Source organism: Molothrus aeneus, chromosome 30, assembly GCF_037042795.1.
Source record: "Molothrus aeneus isolate 106 chromosome 30, BPBGC_Maene_1.0, whole genome shotgun sequence".
NCBI classification, from domain to species: domain Eukaryota; kingdom Metazoa; phylum Chordata; class Aves; order Passeriformes; family Icteridae; genus Molothrus; species Molothrus aeneus.
In genome coordinates, this window is record NC_089675.1 from 2,648,388 (window position 1) to 2,670,405 (window position 22,018).

Consider the following 22,018-nt stretch of genomic DNA (forward strand, 5'->3'; position numbering starts at 1 on the left):
GAAATGAAATCAAAGGCACAAACAAAGGGAAACCAAATGAAATCAAAGGTATAATGGTAAAAGAAATCAAATCAAAGGTACAAACAAAAGTAAAAGAAATCAAATCAAGGGTACTATCAAAGGTAAACCAAATGAAATCAATGGTAAAACAAAGGAAACCAAAGGTACAACCAAAGGTAAACCAAATCCAATCAAGGGTAAAACAAACAAAATCCAAGTTACAGAGGGAAAAGCAAGGGCAGCCCCGAGGGTGTCCCCAGTGCCCAGAGCTCAGCCAGGGGCTGCTTTGGGGGAATTTCCCAGGAAATGGGGGGAAATGGGGGGAAATGGGGGGAAATGGGGGGAAATGGGGGAAAAATGGGGGGAAAATGGGGGGAAATGGGGAAATGGGGGGAAATGGGGGGAAATGGGGGGAAATGGGGGGAAATGGGGGGAAATGGGGGGAAATGGGGGGAAATGGGGGGAAATGGGGGGAAATGGGGAAAATGGGGGGAAATGGGGGGAAATGGGGGGAAATGGGGGGAAATGGGGGGAAATGGGGGGAAATGGGGGGAAATGGGGGAAAATGGGGAAAATGGGGGAAAATGGGGGGAAATGGGGGGAAATGGGGGGAAATGGGGGGAAATGGGGGGAAATGGGGGGAAATGGGGGGAAATGGGGGAAATGGGGGAAAATGGGGGGAAATGGGGGAAAATGGGGGAAAATGGGGGGAAATGGGGGGAAATGGGGGGAAATGGGGGGAAATGGGGGAAAATGGGGGGAAATGGGGGGAAATGGGGGAAAATGGGGGGAAATGGGGGGAAAATGGGGGGAAATGGGGGAAAATGGGGGGAAATGGGGGGAAATGGGGGGAAATGGGGGGAAATGGGGGGAAATGGGGGGAAAATGGGGGGAAATGGGCGAAAATGGGGGAAAATGGGGAGAAATGGGGGGAAATGGGGGGAAATGGGGGGAAATGGGGCCAGGGCTGCCCCTGCCCCCCTGGCCCACACCCACCTGCCCACCGAGAGCAGGTTGATGGCGATGGCAGAGCCGATCACCTCCTGCATGTCCGAGCCAATGATGGCCAACTCCACCATGAGCCACAGCAGGATCCGGGGCACCTGGGGACACACAGGGACATGGAAATAATGGGGAAAATAAATGGGGAAAATGGGGAAAATAAATGGGGAAAAATGGGGAAAATAAATGGGGAAGAATGAGGAAAATAAATGGGGAAAAATGGGGAAACACAGGGGGAAAAATGGGGAAAATAAATGGGGAAAAATGGGGAAAATAAATGGGGAAGAATGAGGAAAATAAATGGGGAAAATATATGGGGAAAATAAATGGGGAAAAATGGGGAAAAGCCAATGATGGCAGCACCACCATCAGCTACAGGAGGATCCGGGGCACCTGGGGACACACAGGGACATGGAAATAATGGGGGAAAAGGGGGAAAAATGGGGGGAAAATGGGGAAAATAAATGGGGAAAAATGGGGAAAATAAATGGGGAAGAATGAGGAAAATAAATGGGGAAAATGGGGAAACACAGGGGGAAAAATGGGGAAAATAAATGGGGAAAAATGGGGAAAATAAATGGGGAAAAATGGGGAAAAGCCAATGATGGCAGCTCCACCATGAGCCACAGCAGGATCCGGGGCACCTGGGGACACACAGGGACATGGAAATAATGGGGGAAAATAAATGGGGGGAAATGGGGGAAAAAGAGGAAAATAAATGGGGAAAATGGGGAAAATAAATGGGGAAAAATGGGGAAAATAAATGGGGAAAAATGGGGAAAATAAATGGGAAAAATGGGGAAAATAAATGGGGAAAAATGGGGAAAATAAATGGGGAAAAATGGGGAAAATAAATGGGGAAAAATGGGGAAAATAAATGGGGAAAATGGGGAAACACAGGGGGAAAAATGGGGAAAATAAATGGAGAAAATGGGGAAAATAAATGGGGAAAATGGGGAAACACAGGGGGAAAAATGGGGAAAATAAATGGAGAAAAATGGGGAAAATAAATGGGGAAAAATGGGGAAAATAAATGGGGAAAATATATGGGGAAAATAAATGGGGAAAAATGGGGAAAAGCCAATGATGGCAGCACCACCATCAGCTACAGGAGGATCCGGGGCACCTGGGGACACACAGGGACATGGAAATAATGGGGGAAATAAATGGGGAAAAATGGGGAAAATGGGGAAAAATGGGGAAAATAAATGGGGAAACACAGGGGGAAAAATGGGGGAAACAACAGGGAAAAAGCCAATGATGGCAGCTCCACCATGAGCCACAGCAGGACCCGGGGCACCTGGGGACACACAGGGACATGGAAATAATGGGGGAAAAGGGGGAAAAATGGGGGGAAAATGGGGAAAATAAATGGGGAAAAATGGGGAAAATAAATGGGGAAGAATGAGGAAAATAAATGGGGAAAATGGGGAAACACAGGGGGAAAAATGGGGAAAATAAATGGGGAAAAATGGGGAAAATAAATGGGGAAAAATGGGGAAAAGCCAATGATGGCAGCTCCACCATGAGCCACAGCAGGATCCGGGGCACCTGGGGACACACAGGGACATGGAAATAATGGGGGAAAATAAATGGGGAAAAATGGGGGGAAATGGGGGAAAAAAACGAGGAAAAAAACCCAGGGAAAAACTGGAAAAAACTGGAAAAAAACTGGGGGAAAGAACTGGGGGAAAACACAGGAAAAAACCAGAAAAGCACGGGGAAAAAAGAGGAAAAAAGAGGGAAAAAAGAGGGAAAAAAAGAGGGGAAAAAAAGGAGGAAAAGAAGGAGGAAAAAAAGGAGGAAAAAAAGGAGGAAAAAAGGAGGAAAAAAAGGAGGAAAAAAAGGAGGAAAAAAAGGAGGAAAAAAAGGAGGAAAAAAAAGGAGGAAAAAAAAGGAGGGGAAAGGGGGAAAAAGGGAGAAAAAAGGGGGAAAAATAGGGGGGAAAATCGGGAAAAATGGGGAAAAAAACACAGGGAAAAAGCGGGGAAAAGCGGAGGAAAACATGGGGGGGAAAAAGAGGAAAAAAAGAGGAAAAAATAAGGAAAAAACAGGGAAAACAAGGAAAAAAAAAGGGAAAAACCAGGAAAAAAAAAACAGGGAAAAAACCAGGGGAAACCAGGGAAAAACAAGGGGAAAAAAAAGGAAAAAACAGGAAAAAAATCAGGGACAAACCAGGGACAAACCAGGGACAAACATCAGCCCGTGGTGACCCCGCGTGCAGGAACGGGGTCACCGCCCTGCCCTGGGGTGGGAGCACCCAGAGCTGCTCTGGAGGCGAAACCCCAGGCCCTGCCCAGCTCCTGTGGCAATGCCAGGGAAGATCCAGGGCCTGCCCAGCTCCTGTGGCAATGCCAGGGAGGATCCAGGGTCTGCCCAGGCCCTGCCCAGCTCCTGTGGCAATGCCAGGGAGGATCCAGGGCCAGCCCAGCTCCTGTGGCAATGCCAGGGAGGATCCAGGGCCTGCCCAGCTCCTGTGGCAATGCCAGGAGGATCCAGGGCCTGTCCAGCTCCTGTGGCAATGCCAGGAGGATCCAGGGCCTGCCCAGCTCCTGTGGCAATGCCAGGGAGGATCCAGGGTCTGCCCAGCTCCTGTGGCAATGCCAGGGAAGATCCAGGGCACCCAGGGCCTGCCCAGCTCCTGTGGCAATGCCAGGGAGGATCCAGGGCCTGCCCAGCTCCTGTGGCAATGCCAGGGAGGATCCAGGGCCTGCCCAGCTCCTGTGGCAATGCCAGGGAGGATCCAGGGCCTGCCCAGCTCCTGTGGCAATGCCAGGAGGATCCAGGGCACCCAGGGCCTGCCCAGCTCCTGTGGCAATGCCAGGAGGATCCAGGGTCTGCCCAGCTCCTGTGGCAATGCCAGGAGGATCCAGGGTCTGCCCAGCTCCTGTGGCAATGCCAGGAGGATCCAGGGCACCCAGGGCCTGCCCAGCTCCTGTGGCAATGCCAGGAGGATCCAGGGCACCCGGGCCTGCCCAGCTGGGAGAGGGAAATGTGGGAGCTGCAGCTGTGGGGAAACCGGGAGTGAGCGTGGGGAGACATTCCAGGGCAGGGCAGGGCCACCTGCCAGGGTGGGAACACCCAAGGGCACAGGGGTGGGACACCCCAATGTCCCCAGACACAGGGATGGCATCAAAAATGTCCCCACAGCCACAGGGATGGGACACCCAAACGTACCCAGAGCCACAGGGATGGAAGACCCCGAATGTCCCCACAGTGCACAAGGATGGGAGACCCCAAATGTCCCCAAAGAGACAGGGATGGCATCCCAAATGTCCCCTCAGGGATGGGACATCCCCAATGTCCCCAGACAAAGGGATGGGACACCCCAATGTCCCCAGACATAGGGATGGGACATCCCCAATGTCCCCACAGCCACAGGGATGGGAGACCCCGAATGTCCCCACAGTGCACAAGGATGGAAGACCCCAAATGTCCCCAAAGAGACAGGGATGGCATCCCAAATGTCCCCACAGGGATGGGACACCCCAATGTCCCCAGACACAGGGATGGCTTCCAAAATGTCCCCAGACACAGGGGTGGGAGATCTCCAGTGTCCCCACAGCCAGAGGGATGGGAGACCCCAAATGTCCCCACAGTGCACAAGGATGGGACATGCCAAATGTCCCCAAAGAGACAGGGATGGCATCCCAAATGTCCCCACAGGGATGGGTCATCCCCAATGTCCCCACATCATCATCATCAGATCTTCCTCATGCAAACCCAAGGAATTCCCAAGCAGGGCAGGGAACAAGCAGGAAATGACCCAAAGCAGGGTTTGGCCTGCAGAACTGTGTCCTCACAATTCCTTGGGATTTTCCAGCATTGCTGAGCTGAAATCCCAGGTTTTATTCCTGACTGGGAAATGCCAACATTGGGAAATGCCAACATCCCCCTGCTCCCTCCTCGTGCTGCCCAAGCCAGGGGGGCACCAGGAGAGCCTGAAACCCCCCAGGAGCAGCCAGGAACTCGGGGGTCCCCTGGCACCACCACTGGGGGGGGTCACCTGCCTTCTGCCCCCCACCCCCCAGGACTGTCCCCAGCCCCCCCTGGCACCCTGGGGCAGTGTCACCCACCCACCCTGAGCACCCTGGGCAGTGTCACCCACCCTGAGTACCCTGGGCAGTGTCACCCACCCACCCCAGGCCCCCCAAGGACTCAGGGGAATGTCACCCACCCCTCTGAAGAGCTGGGGGAATGTCACCAACCCACCCTGAGGATTCAGGGCAGTGTCACACCCCCATCCCAGCCCCCTCAAGGACCTGGGGCAGTGTCACCCACCCACCCTGAGGACCTGGGGCAGTGTCACCCACCCAGGCCAGCCCCCTCAAGGACCTGGGGCACTGTCACCCACCCACCCCACACCCCCTTGAGAACCTGGGGGAGTAACACTCACCCTCCCTGAGCACCTGGGGCAGTGTCACCCACCCAGGCCAGCTCCCCTGAGAACCCAGGGCAGTGTCACCCACCCCTCCTGAGGATTGGGGGCATTGTCACCCACCCAGGCCAGCTCCCCTGAGCGCCCAGGGCAGTGTCCCCCATGCCCCTGGCACCCACCTTGTGGTACTGGCGGTGGCACACCTCGGCCAGGTGCAGCCCTGTGACCACGCCCAGCCTCGCCGCCAGCCGCTGCAGCAGCAGCCCGATGATGGTGGCCAGCAGGAGCACCCACAGCAGCTGGGGACACACACGGGGACACAGGGGACATCAGCGGGTGGGCGACACAGGGACACACACGGGGACACAGGGGACATCAGCGGGTGGGGGACACACACAGGGACACACACAGGGGACATCAGCGGGCGGGGGACACAGGGACACACACCGGGACACACACAGGGGACATCAGCGGGTGGGGGACACAGGGACACACACAGGGACACACACACAGGGGACATCAGCGGGTGGGGGACACAGGGACACACACAGGGACACACACAGGGGACATCAGCGGGTGGGGGACACAGGGACACACACAGGGGACATCAGCGGGTGGGGGACACAGGGACACACACAGGGGACATCAGCGGGTGGGGGACACAGGGACACACACGGGGACACAGGGGACATCAGCGGGTGGGGGACACAGGGACACACACAGGGACACAGGGGACATCAGCGGGTGGGGGACACAGGGACACACACAGGGGACATCAGCGGGTGGGGGACACAGGGACACACACAGGGACACACACAGGGGACATCAGCGGGTGGGGGACACACACGGGGACACACACAGGGGACATCAGTGGGTGTGGAGACACAGGGGACATCAGTGGGTGGGATGGCATCCCAAATGTCCCCACAGCCATAGGGACGGGACATCCCAAATGTCCCCACAAAGATGGCATCCCAAATGTCCCCACAGGGATGGCACATCCCAAATGTCCCCCCAGCCCCAGGGATGGGACATCCCAAATGGGACATCCCAAATGTCCCCATAGCCACAGGGATGGGACATTTCCAAATGTCCCCACAGACTCAGGGAGGGGAGATCCCAAATGGGAGATCCCAACTGTCCCCACAGGGATGGGAGATCCCCAATGTCCCTACAACTACACGGATGGGAGATCCCCAATGGGACATCCCAAATGGGACATCCCAAATGTCTCCATAGGGATGGGACATTTCCAGATGTCCCCACAGGGATGGGACATCCCAAATGGGACATCCCAAATGTCCCCACAGCCACAGGGATGGGACATCCCAAATGTCCCCACAGGGATGGGAGATGCCCAATGTCCCCACAGGGATGGGACACTTCCAAATGTCCCCACAGACTCAGGGATGGGACATTTCCAAATGTCCCCACAGGGATGGGACATCCCAAATGGGACATCCCAAATGTCCCCACAGCCACAGGGATGGGAGATCCCAAATGTCCCCATAGGGATGGGACATTTCCAAATGTCCCCACAGGGATGGGAGAACCCAAATGGGACATCCCAAATGTCTCCACAGGGATGGGAGATGCCCAATGTCCCCACAGGGATGGGACACTTCCAAATGTCCCCACAGACTCAGGGATGGGACATTTCCAAATGTCCCCACAGGGATGGGACATCCCAAATGTCCCCACAGCCACGGGGATGGGACATCCCAAATGTCCCCACAGGGATGGGAGATCCCAAATGGAAGATCCCAAATGTCCCCACAGCCACAGGGATGGGAGATCCCAAATGTCCCCACAGGGATGGGAGATCCCAAATGGAAGATCCCAAATGTCCCCACAGGGATGGGAGATCCCAAATGGAAGATCCCAAATGGAAGATCCCAAATGTCCCCACAGGGATGGGGGATCCCAAATGGAAGATCCCAAATGGAAGATCCCAAATGTCCCCACAGCCACAGGGATGGGACATTTCCAAATGCCCCCACAGCCGTGGGAGATCCCAAACATGCCCACAGGGATGGGACACCCCCAAAATCCACTCCACCCTCTCTGGGTGCTCCCAGCCCCCCCAGGGACATTTCTGAGGACATTTCGGGGTCCCCTGCCCACCTTGAAGCCAGCCACAGCCCCTGACTGCAGGTCAGACTCGATGTTGCCCGGGTCCAGGTAGGCGATGCTCATCAGGAACCCCGGCCCCGTGAACGCCCACAGCTTGCGGAAGCTGAAGCAGGAGTGCTGCAGGAGGGACACAAATTAACCCATTAATTAATTCATGAATTCCCTCACTGACACCCCATAGGGGTCTCCTCCAGCCAGGTCTCACAAGCACTTGGAGATTTCTGTCACATTTGAGACAGTTCAGCTGTTTCAGATGGTTAAAAATCAACGGTGGCGGTGTTGGAAACAGAAAAGTTTTCATAAAAGGCAAAATAACAAAACTTTTTATAGAGAAAAACTGAGTTAGGTGCAAGAGGGGAAAAAAGTAACTCCATTGCTAGAAGGGTCTCTTTGAGCCAGGTCTTATCAGCTCTTGGAGATTTATTTCACACCCAAGATAGCTCAGCTGCCTTAGATGGCATAAAATCAGCAGTGGTGGTGTTGGAAACAGGAAATTTTAAATAAAAGGCAAAAAACCAAAACTCTTCACAGAGAAAAACTGAGTTAGGTGCAAGAGGGAAAAAACCCAAACTCCTCTGATGTAAGGGTCTCCTTGAGCTAGGCCTTGTAAGCTTTTGGATATTTATGCACACTTGAGACAGCTCAGCTACTTCAGATGGATAAAATCAGCAGGATGGCTTCTGTGGTGGTGCTGGAAACAGAAAAGTTTTGATAAAAGGCAAAATAAAAAAGCTCTTTATGGAGAAAAACTGGGTTAGGTGCAAGAGGGAAAAACCCAAACTCCACTGATGTAAGGGTCTCCTTGAGTCAGGTCTCATCAGCTCTTGGAGATCCACACACCCAAGATAGCTCAGCTACCTCAGAAGGCATAAAATCAGCAGGATGGTTTCTGTGGTAGTGTTGGAAACAGAAAAGTTTTCATAAAAAGCAAAATAACAAATCTCTCTATACAGAAAACTCGAGGTTTTTGCTCCTGGTAAAGCACCCCACAAAAGCAATCAGTTCTTTTGTTCTCTTCTTTTTCTAATGAATTGCTCAGGTGGGACTTTTTGGCTCCTGTGCCATTGGCTCTCCTTAAGTTTGAGGTGAAGTCCCTCAGGTCCTATGAGGTGTCTTCTTTGCTGATTGAGGAAAGAAACTTCTGGGCTTTTTCCCTTTTTAAGGAGACCAAGGACAGTTTGGTCACTGCCAACAAGAGGCACAATCCTGTGCCACCCCAGACAGGGGCTCAGCCTGCTCCTAAACCCACCCCAAACTCTGCAGGGCTGCAAAACCAAACCAAGCCCTGATCTCACCCTAAACCCAGCCTGATCCTAAACCCAGCCTGTTCCTAAACCCAGCCTGATCTCACCCTAAACCCAGCCTGATCCTAAACCCAGCCTGATCCTAAACCCAGCCTGATCCTAAACCCAGCCTGATCCTAAACCCAGCCTGATCCTGAGCCCAGCCTGATCCTGAGCCCAGCCTGATCCTAAACCCAGCCTGATCCTGAGCCCAGCCTGATCCTGAGCCCAGCCTGATCCTAAACCCAGCCTGATCCTAAACCCAGCCTGCTCCTAAACCCAGCCTGATCCTAAACCCTGCCTGCTCCTAAACCCTGCCTGCTCCTAAACCCAGCCTGCTCCTAAACCCAGCCTGATCCTGAGCCCAGCCCAAAGCTGGGATTGCTGGGCCCAGTCTGAGCTGTCCCCAGGCTCTGGGACAGCCAAGGTGACACCCATGGAGCCCCAGGGGGACGCAGGAGCCTCCCCAGGGGCAGGGGGCAGAGGGGACAGAGGGGACACAGGGGACAGTGTCACGAGCCCAGCCACAGCTGCCACTCCCTGATAAGGGACACAAAGGGCCCAGGTCCCTCCCTGAGCTCTGCCAGGGCCCTTCCCTGCCCTCTGGCTGCTCCAAATCCCCTGGGATCAATCATTAACACAGCTGGGGCCTCACCAATCCCCCAGACCCCGGCAGATCCCTCCCTCCCCCTGTCCCAGTCATTCCCAGTGCAGCCTGCAAGGGGAACTGGGGCCCGTGGCAGTGACTCAGGGGGCTCTGAGGCTGATTTTCCCAGCAGGAAATGACCCAGCCTAAACCAGGTTTTGACCTAAAAACTGTTTCCTCACAATTCCTTGTGATTTTTCATCATTCCTGAGCTGGCAGGAGCTGAAATCCCCAGGTTTTACTCCTGATTGGGAAATGCCAAGATTGGAAAATTCCAACATCCTCCTGCTGCCTCCTGGTGCTGCCCAAACCAGGGGGGCACCAGGAGAGCCTGAAACCCCCCCAGGAGCACAGGGAGACCCCAAATGTTCCCACAGGGATGGGACAATTCCCAATGTCCCCACAGGGATGGGACATCCCCAGTGTCCCTACAGGGATGGGACAATTCCCGATGTCCCCACAGGGATGGGACATCCCCAGTGTCCCTACAGGGATGGGACACCCCCAATGTCCCCACAGGGATGGGACAATTCCCGATGTCCCCACAGGGATGGGAGATCCCCAATGTCCCCACAGGGATGGGACACCACCAATGTCCCCACAGGGATGGGAGATCCCAAATGTCCCCACAGGGATGGGACACCCCCAATGTCCCTACAGGGATGGGACACCCCCAATGTCCCCACAGGGATGGGAGATCCCAAATGTCCCCACAGGGATGGGACACCCTCAATGTCCCCACAGGGATGGGACACCCCCAATGTCCCCACAGCCCCTGTCACTCATCATCATCATCAGATCTTCCTCATGCAAACCCAAGGAATTCCCAAGCAGGGCAGGGAACAAGCAGGAAATGACCCAAACCAGGTTTTGACCTAAAAACTGTTCCCTCACAATTCCTTGGGATTTTTCAGCATTGCTGAAATCCCTGTGAAATCCCACATTTTATTCCTGACTGGGAAATGCCAACATCCCCCTGCTCCCTCCTTCCCAAGCCAGGGGGGCACCAGGAGAGCCTGAAACCCTTCAGGAGCACAGGGATGGGAGATCCCAAATGTCCCCACAGGGATGGGAGATCCCAAATGTCCCCACAGGGATGGGACACCCCCAGTGTCCCTACAGGGATGGGAGATCCCAACTGTCCCCACAGGGATGGGACAATTCCCAATGTCCCCACAGGGATGGGACACCCCCAGTGTCCCCACAGGGATGGGACACCCCCAATGTCCCCACGGGGATGGGACACCCCAATGTCCTCACAGGGATGGGACACCCCCAGTGTCCCCACAGGGATGGGAGATCCCAAATGTCCCCACAGGGATGGGACACCCCCAATGTCCCCACGGGGATGGGACACCCCAATGTCCTCACAGGGATGGGACACCCCCAGTGTCCCCACAGGGATGGGAAATCCGCAGTGTCCCCACAGGGATGGGACAATTCCCAATGTCCCCACAGGGATGGGACACCCCCAATGTCCCCACAGGGATGGGAGATCTGCAATGTCCCCACAGGGATGGGAGATCCCAAATGTCCCCACAGGGATGGGACACCCCCAATGTCCCCACGGGGATGGGAGACCCCAAATGTCCCCACAGGGATGGGAGATCCCCAGTGTCCCCACAGGGATGGGACACCCCAATGTCCCCACAGGGATGGGAGATCCCAAATGTCCCCACAGGGATGGGACACCCCAATGTCCCCACAGGGATGGGACACCCCCAATGTCCCCACAGCCCCTGTCACTCATCATCATCATCAGATCTTCCTCATGCAAACCCAAGGAATTCCCAAGCAGGGCAGGGAACAAGCAGGAAATGACCCAAACCAGGTTTTGACCTAAAAACTGTTCCCTCACAATTCCTTGGGATTTTTCAGCATTGCTGAAATCCCTGTGAAATCCCACATTTTATTCCTGACTGGGAAATGCCAACATCCCCCTGCTCCCTCCTTCCCAAGCCAGGGGGGCACCAGGAGAGCCTGAAACCCTTCAGGAGCACAGGGATGGGAGATCCCAAATGTCCCCACAGGGATGGGAGATCCCAAATGTCCCCACAGGGATGGGACACCCCCAGTGTCCCTACAGGGATGGGAGATCCCAACTGTCCCCACAGGGATGGGACAATTCCCAATGTCCCCACAGGGATGGGACACCCCCAGTGTCCCCACAGGGATGGGAGATCCCAAATGTCCCCACAGGGATGGGACACCCCCAATGTCCCCACGGGGATGGGACACCCCAATGTCCTCACAGGGATGGGACACCCCCAGTGTCCCCACAGGGATGGGACACCCCCAGTGTCCCCACAGGGATGGGAAATCCGCAGTGTCCCCACAGGGATGGGACAATTCCCAATGTCCCCACAGGGATGGGACACCCCCAATGTCCCCACAGGGATGGGAGATCCCCAGTGTCCCCACAGGGATGGGACACCCCAATGTCCCCACAGGGATGGGAGATCCGCAATGTCCCCACAGGGATGGGAGATCCCAAATGTCCCCACAGGGATGGGACACCCTCAATGTCCCCACAGGGATGGGACACCCCCAGTGTCCCCACAGGGATGGGAGATCCCAAATGTCCCCACAGGGATGGGCCACCCCATGATGAGCCCCCCACTATGCCAAGGCCTCTTCCTGCTCTGTGGCTGCTCCAAGCAGGAGCCACATCCCTGGGCTCCATCCTCACCACAGCCCCCAAGCACAGCAGACCCCTGCCCCTGTCCCAGTCCTTCCCAGCGCAGGCTGCAAGGGGAACTGGAGCCCTGGAGTGACTCAGGGGGGTCTGAGCTCGGGCTCTCCTCCAGCCAGGTCCCATCAGCTCTTGGGGATCTGTTTCACACCCAAGATAGCTCAGCCACCTCAGAAGGCATAAAATCAGCAGGATGGCTTCTGTGGTGGTGCTGGAAACAGAAAAGTTGTAATAAAAGGCAAAATAACAAAGCTCCTTACAGAGAAAACCTGAGCTGGGTGCAAGAGGTCCCTGGTAAAACACCTCACAAAGCCAATTAATTTCTTTGTTCTCTTCTTTTTCTAATAAATTGCTTAAGCAAAACTTTTTGGCTTCTGTCTAATTAGCTATACTTAAGTCCTCCAACTCCTATAAATTGACTTTTCACCTAATTAAAAAGAGAAACTTCTAAACTTGCTTCCTTTTCAAAAAGACAAAAGGTACTTTTGTCACTCCCACAATATAAACCCCATTCCTGTAACACCCCAGACAGGGGCTCAGCCTCCTCCTTAACCCCATCCCAAATTCTGCAGGGATAGCTTATGAAAAGATAGCTTTATCTATATAAACTATACATAACTGTAAATGCCATTTCCCATCACACTGCAACATAGAACTAGATTATATATATATATTTTATATGTAACTATAAAAGATAGTTTTGTCCCTCCATCAACAGAAATCACATTCCTCTGGGTGCCTGAGGGTGATTTTTCCAGCAGGGTTCCCCCACTCACCGTCTCATCCTCGGGGATGGGGATCTTGCTGTCGAAGTAGGTGCTGAAGGGCTCCCCCTCCTCAGCCTCGGGGGGCTGCAGGGGGCTCCTGCTGCTGGAGATGGTGCTGAGCACCCCCCCGAGCCCCCCGGGCTCCCCAGAGACATCCTCTGCAGGGACACAGAGAAAGAGATTGAAACCATGGAAAATTCAGGGAGTTAGGAAGGAATTCCGGCTTGGTAAAGCCTGGGAAATGTTCAAGGTTGGCCCTGGGGAATGCCAGGCCTTGTGTTGGCTGGATCAGGTGAAACTGCACCTATGAAGTCACTATATGATAAATAATGTAATTATTAGATAGAATTATTGTTTAAAGAGTCATGAGAAACTGTGTGAGGGGTTTGAGGGGATCACGAGAAATCCATGCTTGGATGAAATCAATGTCTACAACAGAACAATCCAAGTTAGATAATGAATATGTAAATTATATAATGATAGAATATAAAACTGTAGCTGTGTAATCACTATATGATAAATAATGTAATTATTAGATAGAATTATTGTTTAAAGAACCATGAGAAACTGTGTTAGGGGTTTGAGGGGATCACCAGAAATCCGTGCTTGGATGAAATCAATGTCTACAACAGAACAATCCAAGTTTGATAATGAATATTTAGATTATATAATGATAGAATATAAAACATGTTCAGCTCAAAATGTCGGGTCAGATTTGGGTCTGTAGCCCTGACACCCAGAGCTCTTCAATAAAAGCACTGCAGGTGCTGTATAATCATAATCAAAATCAATAACCATAATCAATAATCAATAATAATCAATCATAATCATAATCAATCAACCTATAATCATTCTGTGATTTTGTGCTCCTGAATGCCAACAGAGGCACAGGAGCAGTGAGACCCTGCAGGGACAGGAGATCTGACAGGAGCCAGCACAGCTGATGCTTAATTTATCACTAATTAAGTGATAAAGAGGTAATTGAATTAAAATACCCCACACTGCTGCACCTCTCAGAATCTCCTCTCCCTCCTGGGTCCAGGCTGGGATTTATTTATTCCAGGGAATTTTAAAAATCCCATCCTGGGGGCTGGTCTGGAGTGGTGGAGGAGCAGCGTCCCCAAAATGATTAATGACTAATTAATGATTAATCTGGACGAGCCAGATCCCAGAGAGGTCTGGGGCTGCTCCTGCAGCTCCATCCCAGCCTCTCCTGCTGGATCCCAGGGAAATCCAACACTGGAAACAAGGGGCAGGGAGGGATGGGCCAGCAGGGACAGCCTGAGAGCGCCAGGGGCTCCAAAGGTGAGGGGTGAGGAGAGGGAGCGGGGCCACCCTGCAGGCTCCCACACCCTGGGAGATCCTGCCACATCCCCAGATCCCCAGATCCCCAGATTCCACATCCCCACATTCCCATATTCCACATCCCCACATTCCCACATCCCCAGATTCCACATTCCCACATCCCCAGATCCCCAGATTCCACATCCCCACATTCCCATATTCCACATTCTCACATCCCCATATTCCCATATTCCACATCCCCAGATTCCCATATTCCACATCCCCACATCCCCATATTCCCATATTCCACATCTCCACATCCCCAGATCCCACATCCCCAGATTCCCATATTCCACACCCCCAGATCCCCAGATTCCACATCCCCACATCCCCAGATTCCCAGATTCCACATCCCCAGATTCCCATATTCCACATCCCCAGATCCCACATCCCCAGATTCCCATATTCCCCATCCCCATATTCCACATCCCCACATCCCCACATCCCCATATTCCACATTCTCACATCCCCACATCCCCAGATCCCACATCCCCAGATTCCACACCCCCAGATCCCCATATTCCACATTCCCACATCCCCATATTCCACATTCTCACATCCCCACATCCCCAGATTCCACATCCCCACATCCCCATATTCCCACCCTCTGCCCCAACACCAGCAGCAAAATCTCCATCCTGTGCTCTCTCCCAGCCCTATACAATCCCATATTCTCTCCCAATCCCACACAACTCCACACTCTCTCCCAATCCTATACTCAACCCCACATTCTCTCCCAGTCCCTCACAATCCCACAGAACCCCACACTCTTTCCCAATCCCACACAATTCCACGCTCTCTCCCAATCCTATACTCAATCCCATACTCTCCCCCAACCCCACACAATCCCACACTCTCTCCCCACACAATCCCACATTCTCTCCCAATCCTATACTCAACCCCACACTGTCTCCTAACCCCACACAACTCCACACCCTCTCCCAATCCTATAAAACCCCACAGAGCCCCACACTCTCTCCCAGTCCCTCACAGCCCCACACTCTCTCCTAATCCTATACAATCCCACAGAACCCCACACTCTCTCCCAATCCCACACAAACTCACACTCTTCTCCAGCTCTATACAATTCCACACTGGATCCCATATCCTCTCCCAGTCCCATCCCTGATCCCATTCTCCCCAAACCCCACATTGCCCCACACAGCCCCACTCACAGCCCCCCATCCCCACTCACAGCCCCACTCACAGCCCCCCAGCCCCACTCACAGCCCCACTCACTGCCCCCCAGCCCCACTCACAGCCCCACTCACAGCCCCACTCACTGCCCCCAGCCCCACTCACTGCCCCCCAGCCCCACTCACTGCCCCACTCACTGCCCCCAGCCCCATTCACTGCCCCCAGCCCCACTCACAGCCCCACTCACAGCCCCACTCACTGCCCCCAGCCCCACTCACTGCCCCCAGCCCCACTCACTGCCCCCCCATCCCCACTCACAGCCCCACTCACAGCCCCCCATCCCCACTCACAGCCCCACTCACTGCCCCCCCATCCCCACTCACAGCCCCACTCACAGCCCCCCAGCCCCACTCACAGCCCCACTCACTGCCCCCCCAGCCCCACTCACAGCCCCACTCACAGCCCCCCATCCCCACTCACTGCCCCCCCAGCCCCACTCACAGCCCCACTCACAGCCCCCAGCCCCACTCACAGCCCCACTCACAGCCCCCAGCCCCACTCACAGCCCCCATCCCCACTCTCAGCCCCCAGCCCCACTCACAGCTCCCCAGCCCCACTCACAGCCCCACTCACAGCCCCACTCACTGCTCCCCCAGCCCCACTCACAGCCCCACTCACAGCCCCCCAGCCCCACTCACAGCCCCCCCAGCCCCACTCACAGCCCCCCAGCCCCCCCAGCCCCACTCACTGCCGCTGTCCCCGGGCGCCATCCCCGCCCCTCCCGCGGCCGCCGCGCTCTGGGCCGGGCCGGGCCGGGCAGGGCAGCCCCGAGCGGCCATTGCATCACCGGCCCCTCCTCCTCCTCCTCCTCCTCCTCCCCCGGCCTCCCGAGCCCGGCCGGGGCCTCCTCGGACAGGGGAACCCTGCTGGGAGCTGCCCAGGTGTGCTGGGAGCTGCCCAGGTGTGCAGGGAGCCCTGTCAGAGCTGCCCAGGTGTGCAGGGAGCTGCCCAGGTGTGCAGGGAGCACTGTCAGAGCTGCCCAGGTGTGCAGGGAGCCCTCTCAGAGCTGCCCAGGTGTGCTGGGAGCACTGTCAGAGCTGCCCAGGTGTGCTGGGAACCCTCTCAGAGCTGCCCAGGTGTGCAGGGAGCCCTGCCATAGCTGCCCAGGTGTGCAGGGAGCCCTCTGAGAGCTGCCCAGGTGTGCAGGGAGCCCGGTCAGAGCTGCCCAGGTGTGCAGGGAGCCCTGCCAGAGCTGCCCAGGTGTGCAGGGAGCTGCCCAGGTGTGCAGGGAGCCCTGTCGGAGCTGCCCAGGTGTGCAGGGAGCCCTCTCAGAGCTGCCCAGGTGTGCAGGGAGCCCTGTCAGAGCTGCCCAGGTGTGCTGGGAACCCTGTCAGAGCTGCCCAGGTGTGCAGGGAGCTCTGCCAGAGCTGCCCAGGTGTGCTGGGAGCCCTCTCAGAGCTGCCCAGGTGTGCAGGGAGCTGCCCAGGTGTGCTGGGAGCCCTCTCAGAGCTGCCCAGGTGTGCAGGGAGCTCTGCCAGAGCTCTCCCCCAGGACATCGCTGCCCAGGCTGGGCTGGTTCAGCTGGGCTGGGTGAGCCCGGGGCGCTGCAGGGGCTCAGCCCAGCACCCCGAAAGGAAGGGAGGGATGAAGGGAACACCCCAAAAAGCCCAGGGATGGGTGAAGGAAAGGGAAGGGAGGGATGAGAGCTCAGCCCAGCACCCCAAGAAGCACAAAAAGCAGGGATGGGGCTGAAGGGAGCACCCCAAAATGCCCAGAGATGGCTGAGGGAAGGGAAGGGGGAGGATGAAGGGGATCAGCCCAGCACCCCAAAAAGCACAAAAAGCAGGGATGGGGCTGAAGGGAGCACCCCAAGAAGCACAAAAAGCAGGGATGGGGCTGAAGGGAGCGCCCCAAGAAGCACAAAAAGCAGGGATGGGGCTGAAGGGAGCACCCCAAGAAGCACAAAAAGCAGGGATGGGGCTGAAGGGAGCACCCCAAGAAGCACAAAAAGCAGGGATGGGGCTGAAGGGAGCACCCCAAGAAGCCCAGGGGTGGCTGAGGAAGGGGCTGCCCCCGTGCCAGGCTCACCGTAGGACGTTTTCCTCTCCATGTCTGAGGTGCCCATGGGGGAGGCCTTGCCCTGCTCTGGGAGCTGCTTCACTCTGGACACATTGGCTGGGGAAAAAAAAGGGAAAAATCCTGTCAGGGTGAGTCAGAAACCTGGATGGTAAAAATTCTTCACTTTCTGTGCTGAAAGGCACAGGCTCACAAAAAACCCCACTGCATTTGGCCTGGGGCTGGGAAGGAATTCCAAAATTAATTAATACCACTAAGATTACAAGTGTATTGTTGGTTAAAAGTGTGGAATATCACAAAGTAGAAAACTTAAGAGTTTTAAAGTGTAGTAATAAATATGGAAAGTTTTAATGCAGAAACAAATTGTTCTTCTTTACCTTCTTCTTCCTAAGCTTAAGCAGTAATTTGTAATTAAAAAAGTCCACAGTGCAGGCTTGGAGAAATTAGTTATTCAGTTCAAAAAGGAAGTAATTTAAGTATCATTCCTTAATTAAATAATTTAACCTTAAAAGACCTCACAACAAAAGATAGTTAACCATTTTGCTAATGGTTATAATAATTAATAAAAGACCACCAGGATGGAAAATCAGAGCTGGCAGGAGGGAGGGGGCAGAGGCAGATTCAGTTCCCAGGCTCTGCCAGGCCTGAGAAACCCCAGGGAGGGACCCAGAGCCAGACCTGAGGGGCCAGCAGGGAGCAGAGAGGGGATTTGGGCTGGGAGGGAAGGCAGGAAGGAAAGAAAGGAAAAGAGAGAGAGAGAGAGAGAGGGGGAAAGGAGGAAAGAAAGAAGAAAAGAAGGAGAAGAAAGGGAAGGAAGAAGGGAAGATAGAGAAGAAAGGAAATAGTGAAGGGGAAGGAAGGGAAGAAAGGGAAGAAATAATGAAAGAAGGAAAAGAAAGGAAATAATGAAGGGAAAGAAAGAAAAGAAAGAAGGAAAGAAGGAGAAGAAAGGAAAGAAAGAAAGAAGGAGAAGAAAGGAAACAAAGAAGGGAAGAAATAATGAAAGAAGGAGAAGAAAGGAAATAATGAAGGGAAGGAAAGAAGGAGAAGAAAGGGGAGAAAGAAGGGAAGAAAGAAGGGAAGGAAGAGAAGAAAGGAAATAGTGAAGGGGAAGGAAGGGAAGAAAGGGAAGAAATAATGAAAGAAGGAAAAGAAAGGAAATAATGAAGGGAAAGAAAGAAAAGAAAGAAAAGAAAGAAGGAAAGAAGGAGAAGAAAGAAAAGAAAGAAGGAAAGAAGGAGAAGAAAGGAAAGAAAGAAGGGAAGAAATAATGAAAGAAGGAGAAGAAATAATGAAAGAAGGGAAGGGAAGAGGATTCCCCCTGCTCTGCCCAGGGGCAGCTGGAGCCGATTGTGAAACCCATGCAGGAAACGAGTGGGGAATTCCCCGGGTGTGCAAACCACGTCCCACCCCCTCCCTGCCCCCCCAAACCCTCCCGGGCCCCCCAACCCCTCCCAGCCCCTGGGCAGTGGGTTAAGGGCAGGTTTAACTCCTTCAGCACCGGGGTTTTTATTTAAAAAAAAAAATTAAATTTAATTTAAATAAATTTAAATTAAAGCCACACAGGAATGAGGCAGGACCTGGAATGGGGCTGGGAGAGATCCAGGAGCTCAAACCCCCAGGATAAACCAACAAAGCACCAAATCCTCTGTCAAATCCCGTCAGATTTGAAAGGGAGATTTCCATAAAGCAAGGGAATATATTGGTTCAGGGAGGATGCAAAAGGAAATCATCAGCCAGGTACTCAGCTAAAGTGAACTCCAGCTCTGACCACTCACTCGTATTTTTCCTTCTTTTCTAAGCAGCAAACCTCACAGCTTCCATTAAAAAAAACCCCCAAAAACAAACGGAAAAAAAAACCCCCAAAATTCAAAAAACAAACAACACACAAAAACCACAAAAAAGACCAAAAAAAAAACCAACAACAGAAAAAAAAAACCAAAAAAGCCCCAAAAAAACCCCAAAAACAAAACAAACAAAAAACCCCAAAACAACAACAGAAAAAAAAAATTTAAAAAAACCCAAAAAACAAACAAAAAAAAACAAAACAAAAAAAAACCACAAAAAACCCAATAAACAAAAAAACAAAAACCAAAGAAACCACAAAAAAAAAAAAAAAAACCCAGAAAAGTTTACCAAAAAGCCAACTTTTCCCCAAAAGGTGATCCAGGAGGAATGAATGACCTTAGCGCAGAGCTGCAGCCCAGGATGATGAGCTTCACCCAGGAGGGAGATTTTGGGGGAAATGTTCGTTGTGGAGCCAGCTCAGTATCTGCCCCCAGGCTGGGAGGGGCAGGACGGGGCCCCTTTATCTGCCCCAGCAGCTGCGGGCTGGGGGCTGCCCCCGCCCCAGGGAACGGCCCCAATTCACCCCCACAGAGGAGCCGGGCACGGGCAGCCCTGGCCAGGAGGGAATCCTTAAAATCCAGCCCTAAAATCCATCCTGAACCTGCCCTGGGTGCCCTTTTGTCTCCTCCTGTCACTGGGGAGCAGAGCCTGACCCCACCTGGCTGTGTCCCCTCCTCTCAGGGACTTGTGGGGACTCCACCCCTGGCCTGAGCAGCTTTAACATGAGGGAAATGAAGGAATTCTCCCCAAAATCCAAACTCAACCTGCCCTGGGAGAATTTTATCTCCTCCTGTCACTTGGAAGCAGAGCCTGACCCCATGTGGCTGTGTCCCCTCCTGTCAGGGACTTGTGGGGACTCCACCCTTGGCCTGAGCAGCTTTTCCATGAGGGAAATCAGGGAATTCTCCATAAAATCCAAGCTAAATCTGCCCTGGGTGCCCTTTTGTCTCCTCCTGTCACTTGGAAGCAGAGCCTGACCCCATGTGGCTGCTTCCCCTCCTCTCAGGGACTTGTGGAGACTCCACCCTTGGCCTGAGCAGCTTTTCCATGAGGGAAATGAGGGAATTCTCCCTAAAATCCAAACTAAACCTGCCCTGGGAGAATTTTATCTCCTCCTGTAGCCTGGGAGCAGAGCCTGACCCCACCTGGCTGTGTCCCCTCCTGTCAGGGACCTGTGGGGAGCTGAGCCCTCTCAGCCAAGCTCCAGCCCTGGGGACCCAAAGCTGAGCCCAGGATTCGGGCTCTGCCCTCAGCTGTGCCCAGCACAGGGGGGTGGGCACTGCCCCCGTGCCAGTGCCCACCTGGGCTCACATCCAGCCCTGGGCTCTCTCCCACTCCCACCCAGCAGCTTCCCTGGCCCTGGGCTCAACCCCCAGGCTGGGCCTGGCATCGCAGTGGGCACTGCAGGGTGCCCGGGGAACATTCCCTGTGCCCACCCAGCCCTGAGCAGGGCACCACGAGGTCCCTGTGCCCACCCAGCCCTGAGCAGGGCACCACGAGCTCCCTGTGCCCACCCAGGCTGGGCAGGGCACCACGAGGTCCCTGTGCCCACCCAGCCCTGAGCAGGGCACCACGAGCTCCCTGTGCCCACCCAGGTCTCAGCAGGGCACCACGAGGTCCCTGTGCCCACCCAGGCTGGGCAGGGCACCACGAGGTCCCTGTGCCCACCCAGGCCTGGGCAGGGCACCACGAGGTCCCTGTGCCCACCCAGGCTGGGCAGGGCACCACGAGGTCCCTGTGCCCACCCAGGCTGGGCAGGGCACCACGAGGTCCCTGTGCCCACCCAGCCCTGAGCAGGGCACCACGAGGTCCCTGTGCCCACCCAGGCTGGGCAGGGCACCACGAGGTCTCTGTGCCCCCTCCATGGCTGCTGCCGCTGTCCCCACGTGTGCAGCCAGCAGTGAACAAAGGGCTTCTTGTTCTGCCCCCACCCTGCTGTGCCACGAGTTCTTCCACAGCCCTGGGCTCATCCTGATCCTGTTCCTCTCTACAGCCCTGGGCTCATCCCGTTCCTGCTCCTTCCAACAGCCCTGAGCTCATCCTGCTCCTGCTCCTCCTCACCGTGGGCTCATCCTGGGCTCATCCTGCTCCTTTCAAGAACCCTGGGCTCATGCTGCTCCTTTCAAGAACTCTGGGCTCATCCTGGGCTCATCCTGCTCCTTTCAAGAACCCTGGGCTCATGCTGTTCCTCTCAACAGCCCTGGGCTCATCCTGGGCTCATCCTGCTCCTGGCTCCTCCTCAACCTAAGCTCATCCTGCTCCTTCCACAGTCCTGGGCTCATCCTGCTCCTGCTCCTTCCAACAGTCCAGGGCTCATCCTGCCCCTGCTCATCCTGCTCCTGCTCACCCAGGGCTCATCCTGCTCCTTCCAACACCCCTGGGCTCATCCTGGGCTCATCCTGCTCCTGTTCCTGTTCCTGTTCCTCCTCAACCTGAGCTCATCCTGCTCCTTCCAACACCCCTGGGCTCATCCTGCCCCTGCTCATCCTCATCCTGGGCTCATCCTGCTCCTTTCAAGAACCCCGGGCTCATCCTGCTCCTTCCACAGCCCTGGGCTCATCCTGGGCTCATCCTGCTCCTTCCACAGCCCTGGGCTCATCCTGCTCCTGTTCCTCCCGACCTTGGACCCATCCTGCTCCTGCTCCTGCTCCTCCTGCCCAGCCTGGCCCCGTGCTGGGAGCAGTTCCTGCCATTGAGCTCAGCCCTTTGATG

At 54.7% G+C, this 22,018-nt stretch overlaps 1 protein-coding gene across 1 annotated transcript in view; it reads right to left on the minus strand.

Moving 5' to 3' along the window:
- Positions 1-22,018, minus strand: part of SLC11A2 (solute carrier family 11 member 2) — a 50,756-nt gene that overhangs the window by 25,139 nt on the left and 3,599 nt on the right. The window contains exons 2-6 of the mRNA XM_066567548.1: positions 17,471-17,557; positions 12,911-13,059; positions 7,505-7,630; positions 5,560-5,679; positions 997-1,103 (exon numbers count right to left, since the gene is read on the minus strand). Of these exons, the coding sequence (XP_066423645.1) occupies positions 997-1,103; positions 5,560-5,679; positions 7,505-7,630; positions 12,911-13,059; positions 17,471-17,507 (539 nt within the window). The 5' untranslated portion in view covers positions 17,508-17,557. The remainder of the gene's footprint in view (positions 1-996; positions 1,104-5,559; positions 5,680-7,504; positions 7,631-12,910; positions 13,060-17,470; positions 17,558-22,018) is intronic.